This window comes from Pristis pectinata, chromosome 2, assembly GCF_009764475.1.
Source record: "Pristis pectinata isolate sPriPec2 chromosome 2, sPriPec2.1.pri, whole genome shotgun sequence".
In the NCBI taxonomy this organism is placed as follows: domain Eukaryota; kingdom Metazoa; phylum Chordata; class Chondrichthyes; order Rhinopristiformes; family Pristidae; genus Pristis; species Pristis pectinata.
Window position 1 is genome coordinate 87,224,457 of NC_067406.1, and position 16,404 is coordinate 87,240,860.

The 16,404-nt window shown below is 37.5% G+C and overlaps 1 protein-coding gene across 3 annotated transcripts in view; it reads left to right on the forward strand.

The window, feature by feature from the left end:
- Positions 1-16,404, forward strand: part of wdfy3 (WD repeat and FYVE domain containing 3) — a 253,917-nt gene that overhangs the window by 61,629 nt on the left and 175,884 nt on the right. For all 3 annotated transcript variants that reach the window (XM_052010252.1, XM_052010254.1, XM_052010253.1), the window contains one exon: positions 13,072-13,195. In XM_052010252.1, coding sequence (XP_051866212.1) covers positions 13,072-13,195 — 124 coding nt within the window. The remainder of the gene's footprint in view (positions 1-13,071; positions 13,196-16,404) is intronic.

Consider the following 16,404-nt stretch of genomic DNA (forward strand, 5'->3'; position numbering starts at 1 on the left):
TGTTATACTCTGGGTTTGGGAATAAACCCAGTGTCTCTATTACTGTCAGTGGTCTAGAGACTATGGTCCAGGACTAAATCATTTGACATTTGAAATGATATGTGTTAATAAATGCCAGGCAGAGAAGAACAATCCTTTCTGATAAACTTGATTGAATTTTTAGATGGAAAAAGCAAAGAGATGGAGTGGTTGATAAAAGCACTGAACGTCCTTTCAGGTCTAAACAAATAGCCTCAATTAGGTGTGGCAAAATTGAAGCTGTTGGAGGCAATGAATATGTATTTGCCAAAGAAATACAAAGAGAGTAGTAATGAATGACTGGAAAGAAGTGCACAGTGATGTGTCCCCAAGGTTGTTATTTGGATTGCATCCATACATGATAACCTAAAGTTTAAGTATAGGAGAAAATAAAACATCTGGGGAGTAAAGACCAACAAAGCTCCTGGAGTAGGTGACCTGCATCTTGGGATACTTGAGAAATTGCAGCAGCAGTAGTGGTGGCATATTTTATGAACTGTCAAAGTTCCCTGGATTCTTTAAATCCCAATAGATTAGCAGTTTTACATTTGCAGTTTCCTATTCAGGAAAGGAAGGGAGTGTATGCAGGGAACTTTTAGGCCAATTAGCCTAAAATCCTTTGAAGGGAAAAATGCTGGAGTCAATTATTAAGGAAGTAACAGCAGGGCACTAAGAAAGTCATAATATAATTAGGCAGAGTTGGGATGGTTTTATGAAAGCGCAATTGTATTTTTTAGACATAATATAACCAACACAGTGGATAAAGGGGAACAAAGATAATATAACAGTAAAACTCCAATAATCTAGCACTCGGGATTCTGGTGGTGCCAGACGAGCAGATTTTCTGGACTACTGGTTGTAACTCCAATACACTATTTTACTTTTATTTACATGAGACATAGTAGTATAACACATTTTCTAATGAAGTGAAAGAGTTTAAAGAGAGTGGGAAACAGCCTCTGAGTTTAAGGGGCATGGTGAACAGAACTCAGTGAGTTTAAACTTGTAAATTTAAGCTTGTATGTTTCAGCTTGTCAGCAATACTTGACCTCTGGTATTCCTGACTCTGATTTTCATCACAGCTCTGCCTACACTCTTAGTAAATAACAGCTAACTCACAGGTATGCAAGTTCGTGGATAATGAGGACATGGTATACTAATGAGAGTGAGCCAAATGCCAAACCATTGGGATTTCCAATAATTCAATACAGGATTGTCAGTGTTTTACTGTGTATTCGGGTTCCAAGAGGTATTTCTTTAGATGCCATGTTAAAAGGCTACATCATAAATTAAGGGCTAGTGATGTTGAGCTGATATTCACATTGCTGGAGGATTAATGAACTGACAGAAAATAAATAATATGGATAAATTGTTGAAAAACTGGTGAGTGTCAAGGGGATCAACGCTTGGGCCATGGCTATTTACTGTTTCAATTAATGATGTGGATGAAGTAGCTGCATATTTCGTATTCATGTTTGCTGACCAGTCTATGATAGGTACAAAGGTTGCTGGGACACAAAGGGCCAGATCATCTGACATGCTGCTTGCTGTTATGGCAGTAACTGCTGGTACTTAACAATGTTTTGTGTCAGGTGGTGGCTTGTTGCGTCAGACACTGATAATACTGTGCCTTTGCTGCAATATAGATCTCAGCGTAGCAGTGACCTCTCCTGTTGGCAATGATGCTTTGGCCTTGCTCCCAGCAATTCAGGCAGCAGTGACACTTTGCACACAGAAGAGCAGGAATGACATGGAAAAAGCTTTTGTTTTATGGCCCTTGCGCTTAATTAATAGATGAATGGTTTGGATGGAAGATGAATTATTTGTAATAAAATTATAAACATTGTGTTTCAAAGCATACGTTATATGTATGATAACACTACAATAAAGGACTGCATACTGTTGCTGTGGAGAAAATTGCATCGTTCAATCTGGTTATAAGGAATGAACAGAAGCAATCTCATTTTGTACTTAAGCATAATCCTAATTGTTTAGCTCTTCAGAATGAATGTCCATGCCATTCTGAACATCCCCAAAGTGATACCATATTTGCTTTTTATTTGCAGAGGTAAATAAAAAAATCAACATGGGTTAAATGACTTTTTTTACCAGTGGAACAATATAGATGTTTAGATGTTAGGGGAATCATGGAATATGACCTCAGTACAGGAAAGTGGTGCAAATTTTATAGAATAGTATACAAGGGGGCTAAATTGCCTACTCCTATTTCTTATGTTCTTGCATTCATATTAATTTAATTATTCTTGTGCTTTGCCCTGGTAAGTTCAGTTGTACTGTATTCAAAGACTTGGTTGCTGGGTAAACATTTTTATAAGCAACCATTTTAATTTCCCTTTTACAGTTTTATATTTTCCATAAAATTTTGCAATAAATTATTACTTTGATTCAGCTTGTTTTGATTCTTATTTGAAGCTAACAGGAAGGAATGAAATTGGCCATGATCTGTACATTTTTAGAGATCATTACTGGAGAACATAAGGTGCAGTAACAGGTCATTTGGCTCCTCATGTCTTCCCTGCCATTCACGAAGATCATGACAAGTCTTGTACCTAGGCAGCACTTTCCTGCATTAACTACAAATCCTTTGATTCTCTTAATTTATAAAAATCTATTAATCACTGAATTGAATGTACTCAGTGACTGAGCCTCCACAACCCACTTGGCTAGATAATTCCATTTTCCCTTTAGGTAAAGAAGTTTCTTCTCATTCCTGTTCTGACTGGCCAATGCCTTATTTTGAGAAAACAATCTCTGGTTCAGTACACCAGCTAGGGGAAACATCACCTCTGTGTCTACCCTGGCAATCTCCTTAAGAACTTTGTACATTTACATGAAATCATCTCCTAAACCTGAGTACAAGTATAGTCTGCTCAGTTTACTGCCATCCTTGGACTTTACCTGCTGTAACTTTACAGTTTTCTCTTAATTGTAAGTATATCCTTGCTTTCAGGGTTCAATATAATTGAAGCATGGTGTCAATAGTTTCCGATTTTGAAATAAAGGCCAATGTACCTTCTGTCTTCCAAATTGCTTGCTGAATCTACATATTAGCTTTCTTTGATTTGTGTACAAAGGCACTTAGGATCCTCTAAACACCAACACCTTTCAACTTGTGCCATTTAAAAAAAATAGTCCAAATGTCCACTTTTTCTACCAAAGATGGATGACCTCACATTTCTTTCCACATATTTCATCTACCACATCCTTACCCATTCATAAGTCTGTCGATATCCCCCTGAAGCCCCTTTACATCCTCCTCACAACCTACGTTGCCCACCTGACTTTGTGTCATCAGCACTCATGGATATTATCATACTTGATCCCTTATCTGAATGATTGATACAGATTGTGAACAACTGTACATCCCCTTCCGCACTCACAGTTCCCTGTGATGCCACATTGGTCATGGCCTCCTAACTTGAAAACACCCATTTATTCCCATTCTGTTTACTGTCCATTAACCAATCCTTTTTATGTATCAATAAATTTCCCTCCAATACCATGCACTCTAATTTTGTTTTATGATCCCTTGTGTGGTACCTTCTCCTAAGGCTTTCTGCAAGTCCAAGTACACCACATCAACTAGTTCACTCCTACCTATTCTGATCACAGCCTCAAACAATTCAAAAGGTTTGTCAAATGTAATTTCCCTTTCATAAATCCATGTTGACAATCTTTTTTATTTTCTAAGAGCCTCTCTACCACTAGATTCTAGCACTTAACCAACTACTGTTTGACACATTAACTGGGGGGGGAGGGGTGGTATTTTTCTTCCTTTCTAATTTATTGGAACAATCTGAAAATCTATGAGATTTTGGAAGAAGATAACAAGTGCATCTACTGTCATTATCACATCTTTTAAAACCCTAGGATCCAGGTTGGAGATGGCAGCATTCAGTCCTATTAAATTCTCCACTACTGTTCTTTTTCTCCCCCAAACATTCCCCATTTCTTTGCGTTTTCATGAGGCCATTTTCAGAAGGTATTCTGTATCTTCCATGAAGACAGATGCAATTTAATTTCTGTATAGTAATGATGAGTAAATGAATTAATGATCAATAAATTCTAATCAATTCGTCAGTGTAACCTGCAACATGACATTGGAACCTAGTTTCCAGTGCACGTTGTTTAATCTCTTGGACGTAATCTATCATTCAGTAAGGTCATCACTGATCTCTGTTGTAATTCCATACATCTGTTGTTTCACTACTTAGCTAGTTGTTAACCAAATATTTAACCAGCAGAATGAGTTTCTGTTTACCTGTTAGTTTCCCCTAATGTGTTAATACCTTCAAAGCTTCAGTCAAATCACTGGGTGGTCTGGGTGTAAGAAAATCACTAATGAACTATTTATTTCACACCATGGACAGCTAGACTTTCAATTAAATATTCTTTCAAATGCTGCATGGCATAAGACAGATTTAGCAAGTATGCAAGTTAAATGCTGGGCTCATTACCAAGATTTAGTAATGTCTGAATTAGCTTAAATATTCTGAATTTTTGAGATAAGATGTTGGGTATTTATAGAAAGGTGGATATGGTACAGGAAGCTCCAGATGTAATCGGAGGAAAGATGTGGCAAAATAGACTTAACAGAAAGCCTCCTGGACTTGATAGCTAGCCAATGTTTTTTTTGCATTGTATCTCACCTAGTGGACAGCTAAATTGATGGTTTACTGAGTGGACAAAGCAGAAAATCAGTGAGAGGAAAGGAAGCCATAGCCAGAACCCATGATGCTAGGCAGAATTGTTTACATTCTACTTGATAGCTCTGTTTCCCCTTCCTAATTTTTTTGAAGAAATAGACATTTGAAATCAGTTAATACTGGTTACAGGTGTTCCAGAACTGCAAAGGAATATAAAGAAAAATAAGTCAGTGGGCAAAAAGAAGGCAGGTGTAGTTTTACCAGGGGAAATAGGATTATCCACTTTGACCAGAAAAAAAAGTGGAAAAGTAGAATATTACTTCAGTGGTATGAGACTACTGGAATGGGAGATCTGGGTGAACTCATATCAGAAGAATAAAAGTAAAATGTGGTTATAGAGAGTAATTAGGAAGACAAATGTATTGCTGATTTTTATTTGTAAGAAGAATGGATTACAACTGGAGAGTGACCAGGTCTTTGGGAGACCACAACTAGAGTGCAGTTCAGTTGTCTTCATTTAAGAAAGGATGTACTTGCTTTGGAGGTAGTACGGATAAGCTTTATTGTATGGATTCAAGCATGTAGGTGTTGCCTTATTTTCCCCTTTATTTTGTTTTCTCTACTGCTTCAGACCTACATGTCTTCTTAAGAATTCTACAGTCTGATTAAGCGAGCACACAGTCGATCACCTTGTTGGTGTACACCCAAGGGCCCCATGCCATTTTGTGTCTCTGATAATTATAATATTCAAAAGCATGCCATGGCCAAGTATTTGCAAAATATATTTCTAGAACTATTCACTATTAACATTTTTGTAAGAGAATTCAACATGTATTTGAAAAGAAAAAGCTTCTTGTTCATAGGGAATAAACATTAATTGGGACCAACTAAATGGTTCTTTCAAAGAGGGAGAAGGCAAGCTGAGCCAAGTAGTTTCCTTCTGTGCTTTAAATCTATAATTATTTTGGTTTCAAGATGCTGCTAATTCTGTCAAAAATTTAGATTTCTTTCCAGCATATTGTTTTACTTTAAATATTAATTCCTTCCAGCTAAAAGCTATGTGATTGAAATCAGTACTTTGCAGAGTTTTGTTGTGAAATAAAGATGAAGATCAGCAGCCTTGAATAGAAAGTCATTGGCCAAGTCAGTCATATTCTCATTGGGCAGCCTGAAAAAATACTGTGACTAGTCAATGTCATATAATTCATTTAAAAATGTTGGGCTGTTTCAATTAATCTTTTGAGCAGAGGTGAACTTTTCTGTATGGTATTTGAAGTAGTGAAGTCTTTCCTCATGGATAATGAAACAGAGGAATATTTCTCATTCCTGCAAATCTTCAAAATATCTAATAATTATTATATAGAAGACTCGGAAAAGGAGAAGACCAATAACTGTTACTTCATTAATATGTAATGCAAATTATTGTTTTGTCTTTGTATTTTATAGATATTACAGTGGTACATTAGCATCAATATAGAAAAACTCAATATCTGCATACTCAAAGAATATGTTGGCATGGATTTACAGGCCTTACTGTATAGAGGTGCTAAATCAGTATCCAGAATTAATTTCAATATTAGTAATGCTGCAGGTTAGGTTTATCGGTTTGTAATTATCCGAAATGCATTGTTGCATGGTAGTCAAGGGTATAATGTTTTCAATTTTTGTTATTTGTAATGACTGGGAGGTTTTTAAAATCTGTGGTTGCTATGTAGAATTCTTGAAAAGCTGCACTTATTACTCATTCCTAGTTGCTGCGAGATTTAAGGGGAGTAATTAAGCCGTGATCGAGAGAAGAACATGACAGGATAGAGTACAAGTTGCTTGGAGAGGATTATTTGTATTGTGGGCAAGGTGTTGAGGGGAGTAGTAGATTTGGCTTCAAGGTATCAGATGCAATTTAGTGTTGAAATTTGTAAATTAAATATTGGAGTGTAACTAACATTATAAAAACAAAAGCCTCTCAAATGATGTAACTGGAGAGAGGCAGGGTAACTGGCATACTATTAGACAGATAATAAGGTATGTCAATTATTTAATGTCATAAAAAAAGAAAGTTTGATGCATCTGTACCTAAAGAGTAGGAATATAAAACGATGCTGCAATCGGAACCTTGTATACATTTTTACAGCACCTTTTTTTAGAAAGGAAATAATGAAAATATGTAGTTTTGGTTAACAAATGTTAGTAGGGAGAAAGGATTACAATTATGAAAGAAATTTGGAGTTTTAAACTGGAGTTGAGAAAGCCAAGTTTGTAGTTTGTGAGATTATGAAGAATTGATAGCATGGATAGTGTTAGATAGTTTTCCACTGATTGGATTTGAGCTGAGAATACATAACTGCATTATCCAAATCCTGTAGTGGAAAAAACATTATGCTAGTGATATAATATGGAAATTTCCAATACAAATTACTGAAAGCAGAGTTCTTTGAATAAAGGAAATTACAGATCATGGAAAAGAGGGACATTTAAAGATAATACTGCAACAGGATAAGAATTTTATTAAACACGTTTGCATGGCATTTGATAAACCAAAATAATGTAGCTGAATGCTGACTCTGGCAGTTCATTCAGTGGCATCAGAAATTGTTCCTCCTCTTAGCTATCTCCTGGGATCAAGGATGACTTCCACTTTAGTTCCTAACAGTGGAATATGGCTGCGTGCGATTGAAAAGTGTGAAACCTGCTTGGACTGGGGCGAAACAGTTTGGTCCAGTGATGACTCGTCGATTTGCTTGATATTATAGCATGTCCAAGCATACAGTATAATTGAGAATAAGTTATGATCACATCACATTTGCAGTGGGGGCAATCACTTAGAGTCATAAGCCCTTTGGCCCAACTCAAGTTTGCTGACCAAGTTGTCTACCTGACCTAGTCCCATTTACCTGCGTTTGGCCCATATCTCTATGGCTAAACCTTTCTTATCCATGTACTTGTTTAAGTGCCATTTAAATGTTGTAATTGTACCTGTCTCCTCCACTTCAACTGGCATCCCGTTCCACATATTCACCACCCCCTGTGGAAAAAGTTTACCTCTCAGATCCCCTTAAAAAATTTTTCCCCTCTCACCTTAAATCTATGCTCTGCAGTTTTAGATTCTCCTACCGAAGGGAAAAAAAACTTCCATCCTATTTATGGCACCTCTATGATCACCCCTCAGCCTCCTATGCTCCAGGGAAAAGAAAAGCCCCAGCCTATCCAGTCTCTCCTTATAACTCAAGCCCTACAGTCCCTGTAATATTCTTGTGAATCTTTTCTGCACCCTTTCCAGCTTAATGACATCGTTCCTGAAGCTTGGCAACCAGAATTGCACACAATCCTCGAAGTGTGGTCTCACCAACATCTTGTACAATCGTAACATGAAGTCACAACTCTTGTACTCAGTGCCCATACCAATGAAAACAAGTGTGCCACCCTGTCTACCTTTGTCGCTACTTTCAGGGACCTATGTACTTGAATCCATAGGTGTCTCAGTTCTACAGCCATCACTAGACCCCTGCCACTTACTATGCAAGTCCTGTCCTGGTTTAACTTCCCAAAAATCCTACCCTTCGCACTTGTCCGAGCTAAATTCCATCTGCCATTTCTTGCCCACTTTCCCAGTTATTCTAGATCCTGCTGTAATTTTAAATAACCATCCTTACTGTCTGCTATACCCCTAACTTTGGTGTCATTTGCAAACTTACCAACCATGGCAACTGCATTCTCATCTGAATTGTTAATATAGATGACAAACAACAGTGGACCTAGCACTGATCCCTGTGGCGCACCACTGGTTACAGGCCTCCAATCTGATAAACAACCCTTCATTACCACCCTTTGATTCCTACCACCAACCTAATTTTGTATCCATAATTTATGATTAATTTCTATACAAAGCCGATTGCAACATCAAATAGTTGAGACAAAACCTATTGATCTTTCAAAGAAAACTATCTGATCAAAGTAAGATGCAGGACTATAGAACAGAGAAAGGTAACAATTGTTTGTTGACAAACACAAGGCATCAGCAGCGATTATGGTGTACTGTATCTTTAAGGCACAAGGGGAAATGATCGTGGTTGTTGGATGGCAGTGAATTCTGAACAAGGATCAATTTTTAGATTTTCCCTGTTTTCTCATGAGGAAAACCACCTCTGATGACTTTATTTTAATGTGTTTAATTGGTCATTAATTAGTTTAGTCTAATGAAATACATGGAGAGTTTTCATTTGTTGTTTTGGGGGCTGGGAGGTGGGTTGGAGGAGGGGGAAAGGGAGAACCAAAAGGAAGATGTATGATAGTAAGTACAGCGGGAAAAATTAGGTTAGAGATGGTGTAAGTGAGGAAGGCATTGTCGAACATAATATTGAAGTTCAGAAGATTGTGATGTACCCAATTGAAAGAAAGGATGCCATCCTGGACTTTCATTGGAACAGTGTAAGAGACAATGAACACAGGTCAGAGTGAGAGTGCAATGGGAAGGGGAAGCTCAAGGTCACAAGAATGAAGATTTAATCCATAACATTGCAGTTTGCAGATAGTCAACTGGTGCCTGGCTGCCTTGAGCAGGTGCCTTGACCAATTAAATTATACAATCAAAGTGACATCCGATAACAACATAGTGGGTTATGAATGGGTCACAAACAATCCAGCTACTCAAGAGTTAATTTGTCCCTATTACTTGGGACCAGCAAACATGCAGTTGGTTGCATTGTAAAATCTGAAAGTGGATGTCCAGTATTTTAAACACATTAAAAACAATTCATCAACATGGCACAAGTTACATACCTCTGATTTTGTATTAAAACTTGGTTATTTTATATGTAGTTTGAGATTCTCAATAGCGTAGATCTTTATTATAATCTGATAATTATATTTAAGTCTGTGTGTAACCCATTTTCCTCCAGGTGGATGACTTTTGCCCAAAAATAAACAGCTTCTCCCATATTGAATGAGGGAAGGTGTGCTGCCATTCATTGTCTGAGTATGATTAGTCACAGCCGATTGCTTTCTGTGCACTTAAAAGCCGCGTCCTTCATCTATGGAATCTTAGATTAAGTGCATGTTTGGGGTATCAGAGGCTGTCAAATTTTCACACCATAGGTCAATATTTTCATCTTGATCCAAAGGAAATGTCTCAATGATTTTGGAAAGAAAAATGCAATTAAAGTAAGATTTTAACGTGGTGGAAACATTTGAGTTTATGAATTATTTTTGCTGTTGCATTTCTAAGGTATTATTCCATGATCTTTCCTGCATGTTGGCAGCCAGGATCATAGTAGAATAATATGCAGACTATTAATTGTTCATTGATAGGATTACAGGTAAATTACTTTAGAGGTATTTCATTCATCCTTTGCTCACTATCCTTTTAGATGCTTCCTTGCCAAACTGAAAAGTCTAAATTTTGTTACTTTTCTTAGCTTCTGCTTTTAACATAATTACTTGTTGCCAGAACTTTATTTTTAACTTGGGTTTTGGCGACCAGAACTAGGGACTGGAGTAATTGAGATGCATCTAAGAATAGCATTGTATAATCAGAACCTTCTCTGGCTAATATTCACAGCTTTGGCTTAGTATTCAGTATTTGGTTGATTGATGCTCTTTATATTGGTTGGATATGTTAAATGTCAAGGCCACCAAAACTGAGGGCTGTTTTGCTTTTATCTGTTTCATGATGCTACACTGCCTTTTGTAAGGTGCCCAGTTCTCATTATATATTATGCTGAACTTGGTGTAGGTCTTATTTAATTTCTGTTGCGGTTGCACTGCCAATCTGTATTATGGCCATCACAGTTAGTAATTTTTTAGTTGCCTTTGATACAGCTGTTGTTCCTAGTTTAGAATTATTTGCAGATTTAGCACTTTAAATTTAGATCCTACATCTGAGCATATATAAACTAGGAACAAAAGTTGATTCAGTAAGGAGCTCTGAGATGTATATCAAATGCTTATTAATTTGGCAGTGGTACTTGAACCAGTATTTTCTACCTTGGGCCAAATTTTTGTTTATTACAAGGCTTGTTAAGAACCCAGTTAATGCTGAGCTTATGTAAACCCCTGTGTGTGAACTTTTTGTTTGTAACTTTAACTTGAGCTAGTAGAAAGATTGTTTGACCTGAATTCATGGGGAAGAGTGTGATGTCTGATTCACCTAAGGAACGCATAAACTTGTGGGAAATTATGTATTTAAAATGCAGACGCAAGACTGCAACTGTTGGAATCTGGAGCAAAAAATACTGTAAGTTGCTGAAAGAACTCTGGATCAAGTAGGATCTGTAAAGGCAAGGGAATGGTCAACGTTTTGGGTGGGGACCATGCATCAGGACTGAGAATATAGAAGGAAGATAGCCAGTATATTGGAAGGGTGTGATAGAGGCTGGTAGGTGATAGGTGAAACCAGATAAGGAGGAGAAGATGGACAGATATCTGGGGCGAGGGGAGTGTTGAGACAGAGGGTGCTAAAAGACAGCTGGTAACGTAAGAAAAGAACAGGTAGATGGAGTCAAGTGGGTAAGGGGAAGGGTGGAGGTAGAACCAGTTAAGGGAGGAATGATGGGCATATGGACCCAGGTGGGAGATGGGATAGTATAGGTGAACAAAGGGAGAAGAAACCCAGGTAAAAGAACCCCAGGTAGATAGGTACAGTATATGGGTGATGGTGGGCAGATGGAACCAGGTGAGGGAGGGTGACGAGTCTAGGTAACAAGTGAGGGTTAGAGTGGAAAAGGAACACAAGGAGTGGGTTATCTGAAATTGTAAAATTCAATGTTTAAACCATTTGTCTGAAGGCTTCCCAAGCAGAATGTGAGGTGCTGTTCTTCTCATTTGCATTTGTCATCACCGTGGCAATGGAGAAGGCTGAGGCCAGACAGGCCAGTGTGAGGATGTAGAGGAGGCCAAGCATAGACTAGGCAACTGTTTTGCAGAACACCTGCACTCTGTAAGCAATGGCCATCTTCAGATTCTGGTTGCATGTTATTTTAACTCCTGTTCTTGTTCCCATATGGACCTGTCTGTCCTCATTTTTCTCCACTGCCACAGTTCAAAGAGTGCACAGAGAACAAAACCTGGTGAGTTTATATGGAACGGGACTAGGTCAGTTTATAAGTTGTGGAGGAATGGGGCCCAGGTGAGTTTATAAGCAGCATGGGAACAAGTCCAGGTGAGCTTATAAAGAATTGAGAATGGGGCTCAGGTGAGTTTAAAGGGACTGCAGGAAATAGGGCCCTGGTGAGTTTAAAAGGAGGATGGGATAACAGGGACCCAGTGAATTTAAAGGGAGTGTGGGAAATGGGGACCCAGTGAGTTTAAGGGAAGCACTGAACTGGGGACCTGGTGAGCTTAAAGAGAGTGTGGAAATTCAGCCCTTGTGTGCTTAAAAGTATGAGAAATGCTGACGTGATGAGTTTGAAGGGAATGCTGGAAATGGGGCCCTTGTGGATTTAAAGGGAACGTGGGAATTGGGGCCCCAGTGTGTTTAAAGGGAGCATGGGAAATGGGGCTCAGAGAGCCAGATGCTGAACTATTGGGATTTCCAAAACAATTGAAAAGCGGATTATTGGAGTTTTACTTTGTTCAAGTAGTCCAAGCATATATTACATTTGGTATTAGCCAACAGTCTTTTTTAAAATCTCTAATGCAATCTTATTTCTGTTAACATGCATAATTATGGCATTTAAAAATGCATTAACAGCAATTATTATTAGCCCTAATAAATACAATTAATAGATCTTAAGGAAAGGGATTAATTAACAGGAAATTTCATTTTGCCCTTTTTTTTTTGCACAACATTTGTTTGGTCTAGATTTTGTAATTGTAATGATGGCAAAAGCTGTTGATTTCATCATTATTAAAATTTGGAACATTGAACAGCTTCCAGAAAATGCACATGTTCAGTTAAACACAGAGATCTACAAGTTGCTGTCAGTAATTTCTTGCTCTTCCACTATAAGTGCTGTTCAATAAACATCTCCAGCATAATCTTTGAAAATCAGTGAGATGGTCATAATTTGAGGTATTAAGGAACATTTCTTTCTCATTACAGCTATATTGCATGATATGTAAAAAATCATCTGTGACCTGGGAGAATAATTTTATGAGTGTAGGTTGTCATTTCCTCTGAAAACTATTCACAGTTTGTGCTTGTTATTTCCTGAGTGTTATATCTGAGAATTTTTTAATACTTCTGACTATTCAGCCTGATTGATAGCATAACTACTGATGAGTGTTAGAGATTCCCTACAGTTGGTGCTTGACAATTACCAAAATCCTGAAAAGTGAAATCCTTGCCACAGAGATCACCAGATTTATTGTGAGCAGCCTTCTTTGTTCAGAAGTGTTTTGCCACTGTCCACAAAATATAGTGAAATTTGCACTTTTTTTTTCCATCTTTCAGGTATTTGGAAATGCTCCCTCTGGCACTATGACTGAGAAATTTTCAGATCTGTTGCAGTTTGCTGCCCAGGTGTCACGGTTGATGGTGACAGAAATCAGGAGAAGAGCCTCAAACAAATCTACAGGTAAGAGATGTATGGATTTAGTTGAAAGCTACCATACCAAGGTTTTGTAGTGTTTGGAGATGAATAAGATAAGATTTCTTTACAGAACAAATTCTATAAATGTATATATCAACAAAAATAACTTGATCAGCAACTATCAGCAGTCTAACATCAATGTTTCAAACCTTCCCATTCTTACCTGTGGTGAATTTTGAATTGTCCTTTGACTAATTGTTCTATTTATAATATACAACTTTATTAATATGTTTCTTAAAATATTACACAAGGAATAGAGACTTTCTTTAGAACTTCATGTTTGAAAATCTGGAACACTAATAATGCATTCCTGCTTTGAGTTTGATAGGTTCACACACTGAAATTCAGACTACCATACCAGTTTAATTGGGTCCTTGTTTGGAACAGAATCTCTGTGCTGCAGACAAGATTATTATAATTAGAATGGGTATGATCAGGGGAAAATGATTTTTGAACTGCAAATTTTCTGAGTTCCAGTCTGTCAACTCTTTGTGGAAAAGAACTCCTAAGAAATCCGTCATACAGTCTGGACTGAAAGGTGTTGAAAAGATTTGTTTTTAAAATCCTTGATAAAGACAAACTCTTGCTAAATGGATCATGTTCAATTCCCTCTCCTGTCTTTCAGCTACCTCAATGACAATTATCGGGTTTATTTAAATCAGAAAGCCTCAGAAAAGTTGAACTTGGCACTTAAACCAGGATCAAAAGCCTGTAGATTTTTAGGATTGCTTTTTATATTGTTTGGTTGGGAAACCTAGGAGATTGGAATCTATTTGTAAGTTTTTGCCATTAAGAAGGATATACAATATTTTAAATATGCCTTACATTTATGGGGAAGTTTTAGGTCCAGATTATGATGGTTAAAAGTAAAATTTTACTTTGTTGCATGTCAACAGGATTGTAAATATGTTAATTTCCTTCTGTGAATTTGAAGGAGAAGCATTCAGATGTGTTGGACATTTGCCACAGCTCTTCAATGTATTTGCCATTCAGATTTGCCCACTTCTAGTTCTGTCATTGCCCTCTTTAACTAGTGCTACTTTATACCCTGTTGCACACAAATCTTTATGAATTATGTAGCCTTGCTCCAGATCATAAGATACTCTAGATTCTTGTCATTCTTCACGACAAAATATCTTTCTTTCTACCCAGACATAACCATATCTCCAATAATTTCTCACCTATTATTTTTGAGAAGATTGACGTTAGGTTGAAATCCATTTCATTCACCCCTGCTGCAAATTATAGCTATTTCAATTCTAGGCTTCTGACCAGATAAACCCATGTGCCATAATGAATAGGTTGTGGATGGCTGCTATATTAATTATTTGTGTTGTAATTTCTGACTCCTTGTTTACCCAGAAGCTGCAGATATTTATGTAATGTAAATTTATGATCATTGTGTCAAGTTGCTGCAGTTCTCTGCATATCATCTGCAAGATATGCATGATAAAGTATTCAATTCTTATTAACAAAATGCACCAAGCAGATAGTTGTTAAGTGTTTTATTCGTTATTGATAGGTAGTGGGGCTGCATTATCATTTATTTCACTCTTAAGCAAAGCATTTTTAAGTTTGTGGATCACTAAAAGTAATATTTAGACAAAGTTAGTACATGGCATTAGATTTTATTATCTAGGGGAGTATCTTATTTAGAGTTATTTCTCTCTATAATTACATATATTTGCCTGCCTTTTATGTGGTGAGTAACTTGTAACTGCTGATTGATCCATGTTTTCCATGCAAGGCCATGGGCCAACCACTTTCAACTTAACCGGAGTATCCAGAACTAGCAAGTGCGGGAAAACCATAGTATTTGATAAAGGTAGTAATGTAAAATAACACAATATGTTATGTTTTATCATTGGGTTCTTTCATTAGTTTCTGCCAAAGTATTTTTTTCTGTTCAGCTTTTTCTCCCTCTCAGACATCTGTTACTCATACTTCTGCAGTGAGTGTTGTAGATCTAATGCTTTTTCTTTGCCATTAAACTTTAAGGTAGCATAGTGGCACTGCCCTAGATAGTGCTGCTGTCTCATAGCTCCAGTGATCCACGTTCAATCCTGACCTCGGATGTAGTCTTTATGGAGTTTTCACATTCATTCCATAGCCATATAGGTTTTATCCAGGTGCTCTGGTTTCCTGGCATATCTCAAAGTCCTATTTATAGGATTCATCAGCCACTGTAAATAAGCTTTGTAAGTTAAAGGCAAAAGAATCCGAGGGGAATTAATGGGCATGGTGGGAGAAAGGGGTATAAAGAACATTTAAACAAGCCTGATGCATTTTGGAAACAAGTCCTGTGGACTGATGAAGATAAAATAGAACTTTTTGGCCGCAGTGAGCAAAGGTATGTTTGGAGAAAAAAGGGTGCAGAATTTCATGAAAAGAACACCTCTCCAACTGTTAAGCACGGGGGTGGATCGATCATGCTTTGGGCTTGTGTTGCAGCCAGTGGCACGGGGAACATTTCACTGGTAGAGGGAAGAATGAATTCAATTAAGTACCAGCAAATTCTGGAAGCAAACATCACACCGTCTGTAAACAAAAAGCTGAAGATGAAAAGAGGATGGCTTCTACAACAGGATAACGATCCTAAACACACCTCAAAATCCACAATGGACTACCTCAAGAGGCACAAGCTGAAGGTTTTGCCATGGCCCTCACAGTCCCCTGACATAAACATCATGGAAAATCTGTGGATAGACCTCAAAAGAGCAGTGCATGCAAGACGGCCCAAGAATCTCACTGAACTAGAAGCCTTTTGCAAGGAAGAATGGGCGAAAATCCCCCAAACAAGAATTGAAAGACTCTTAACTGGCTACAGAAAGCGTTTACAAGCTGTGATACTTGCCAGAGGGGGTGTTACTTAGTACTGACCATGCAGGGTGCCCAAACTTTTGCTTCGGGCCCTTTTCCTTTTTTGTCATTTTGAAACTGTAAAAGATGGAAATAAAAAAGTAATCTTGCTTAAAATATTAAAGAACTGTGTCATCTTTAACTTCATGCCTTTTGGAAATCAGGTCATCTTTTACTCGCTTAGCTATTCACAGTAACAGAAATTTTGACCAGAGGTGCCCAAACTTTTGTATGCCACTGTACTGAATGACCTCATAAAATAATTTACTTGTTAGACATTTTTTCTTGATCAAGTATCACCAGCATGAATATTAACTTCTGTTAACTCACCTTTT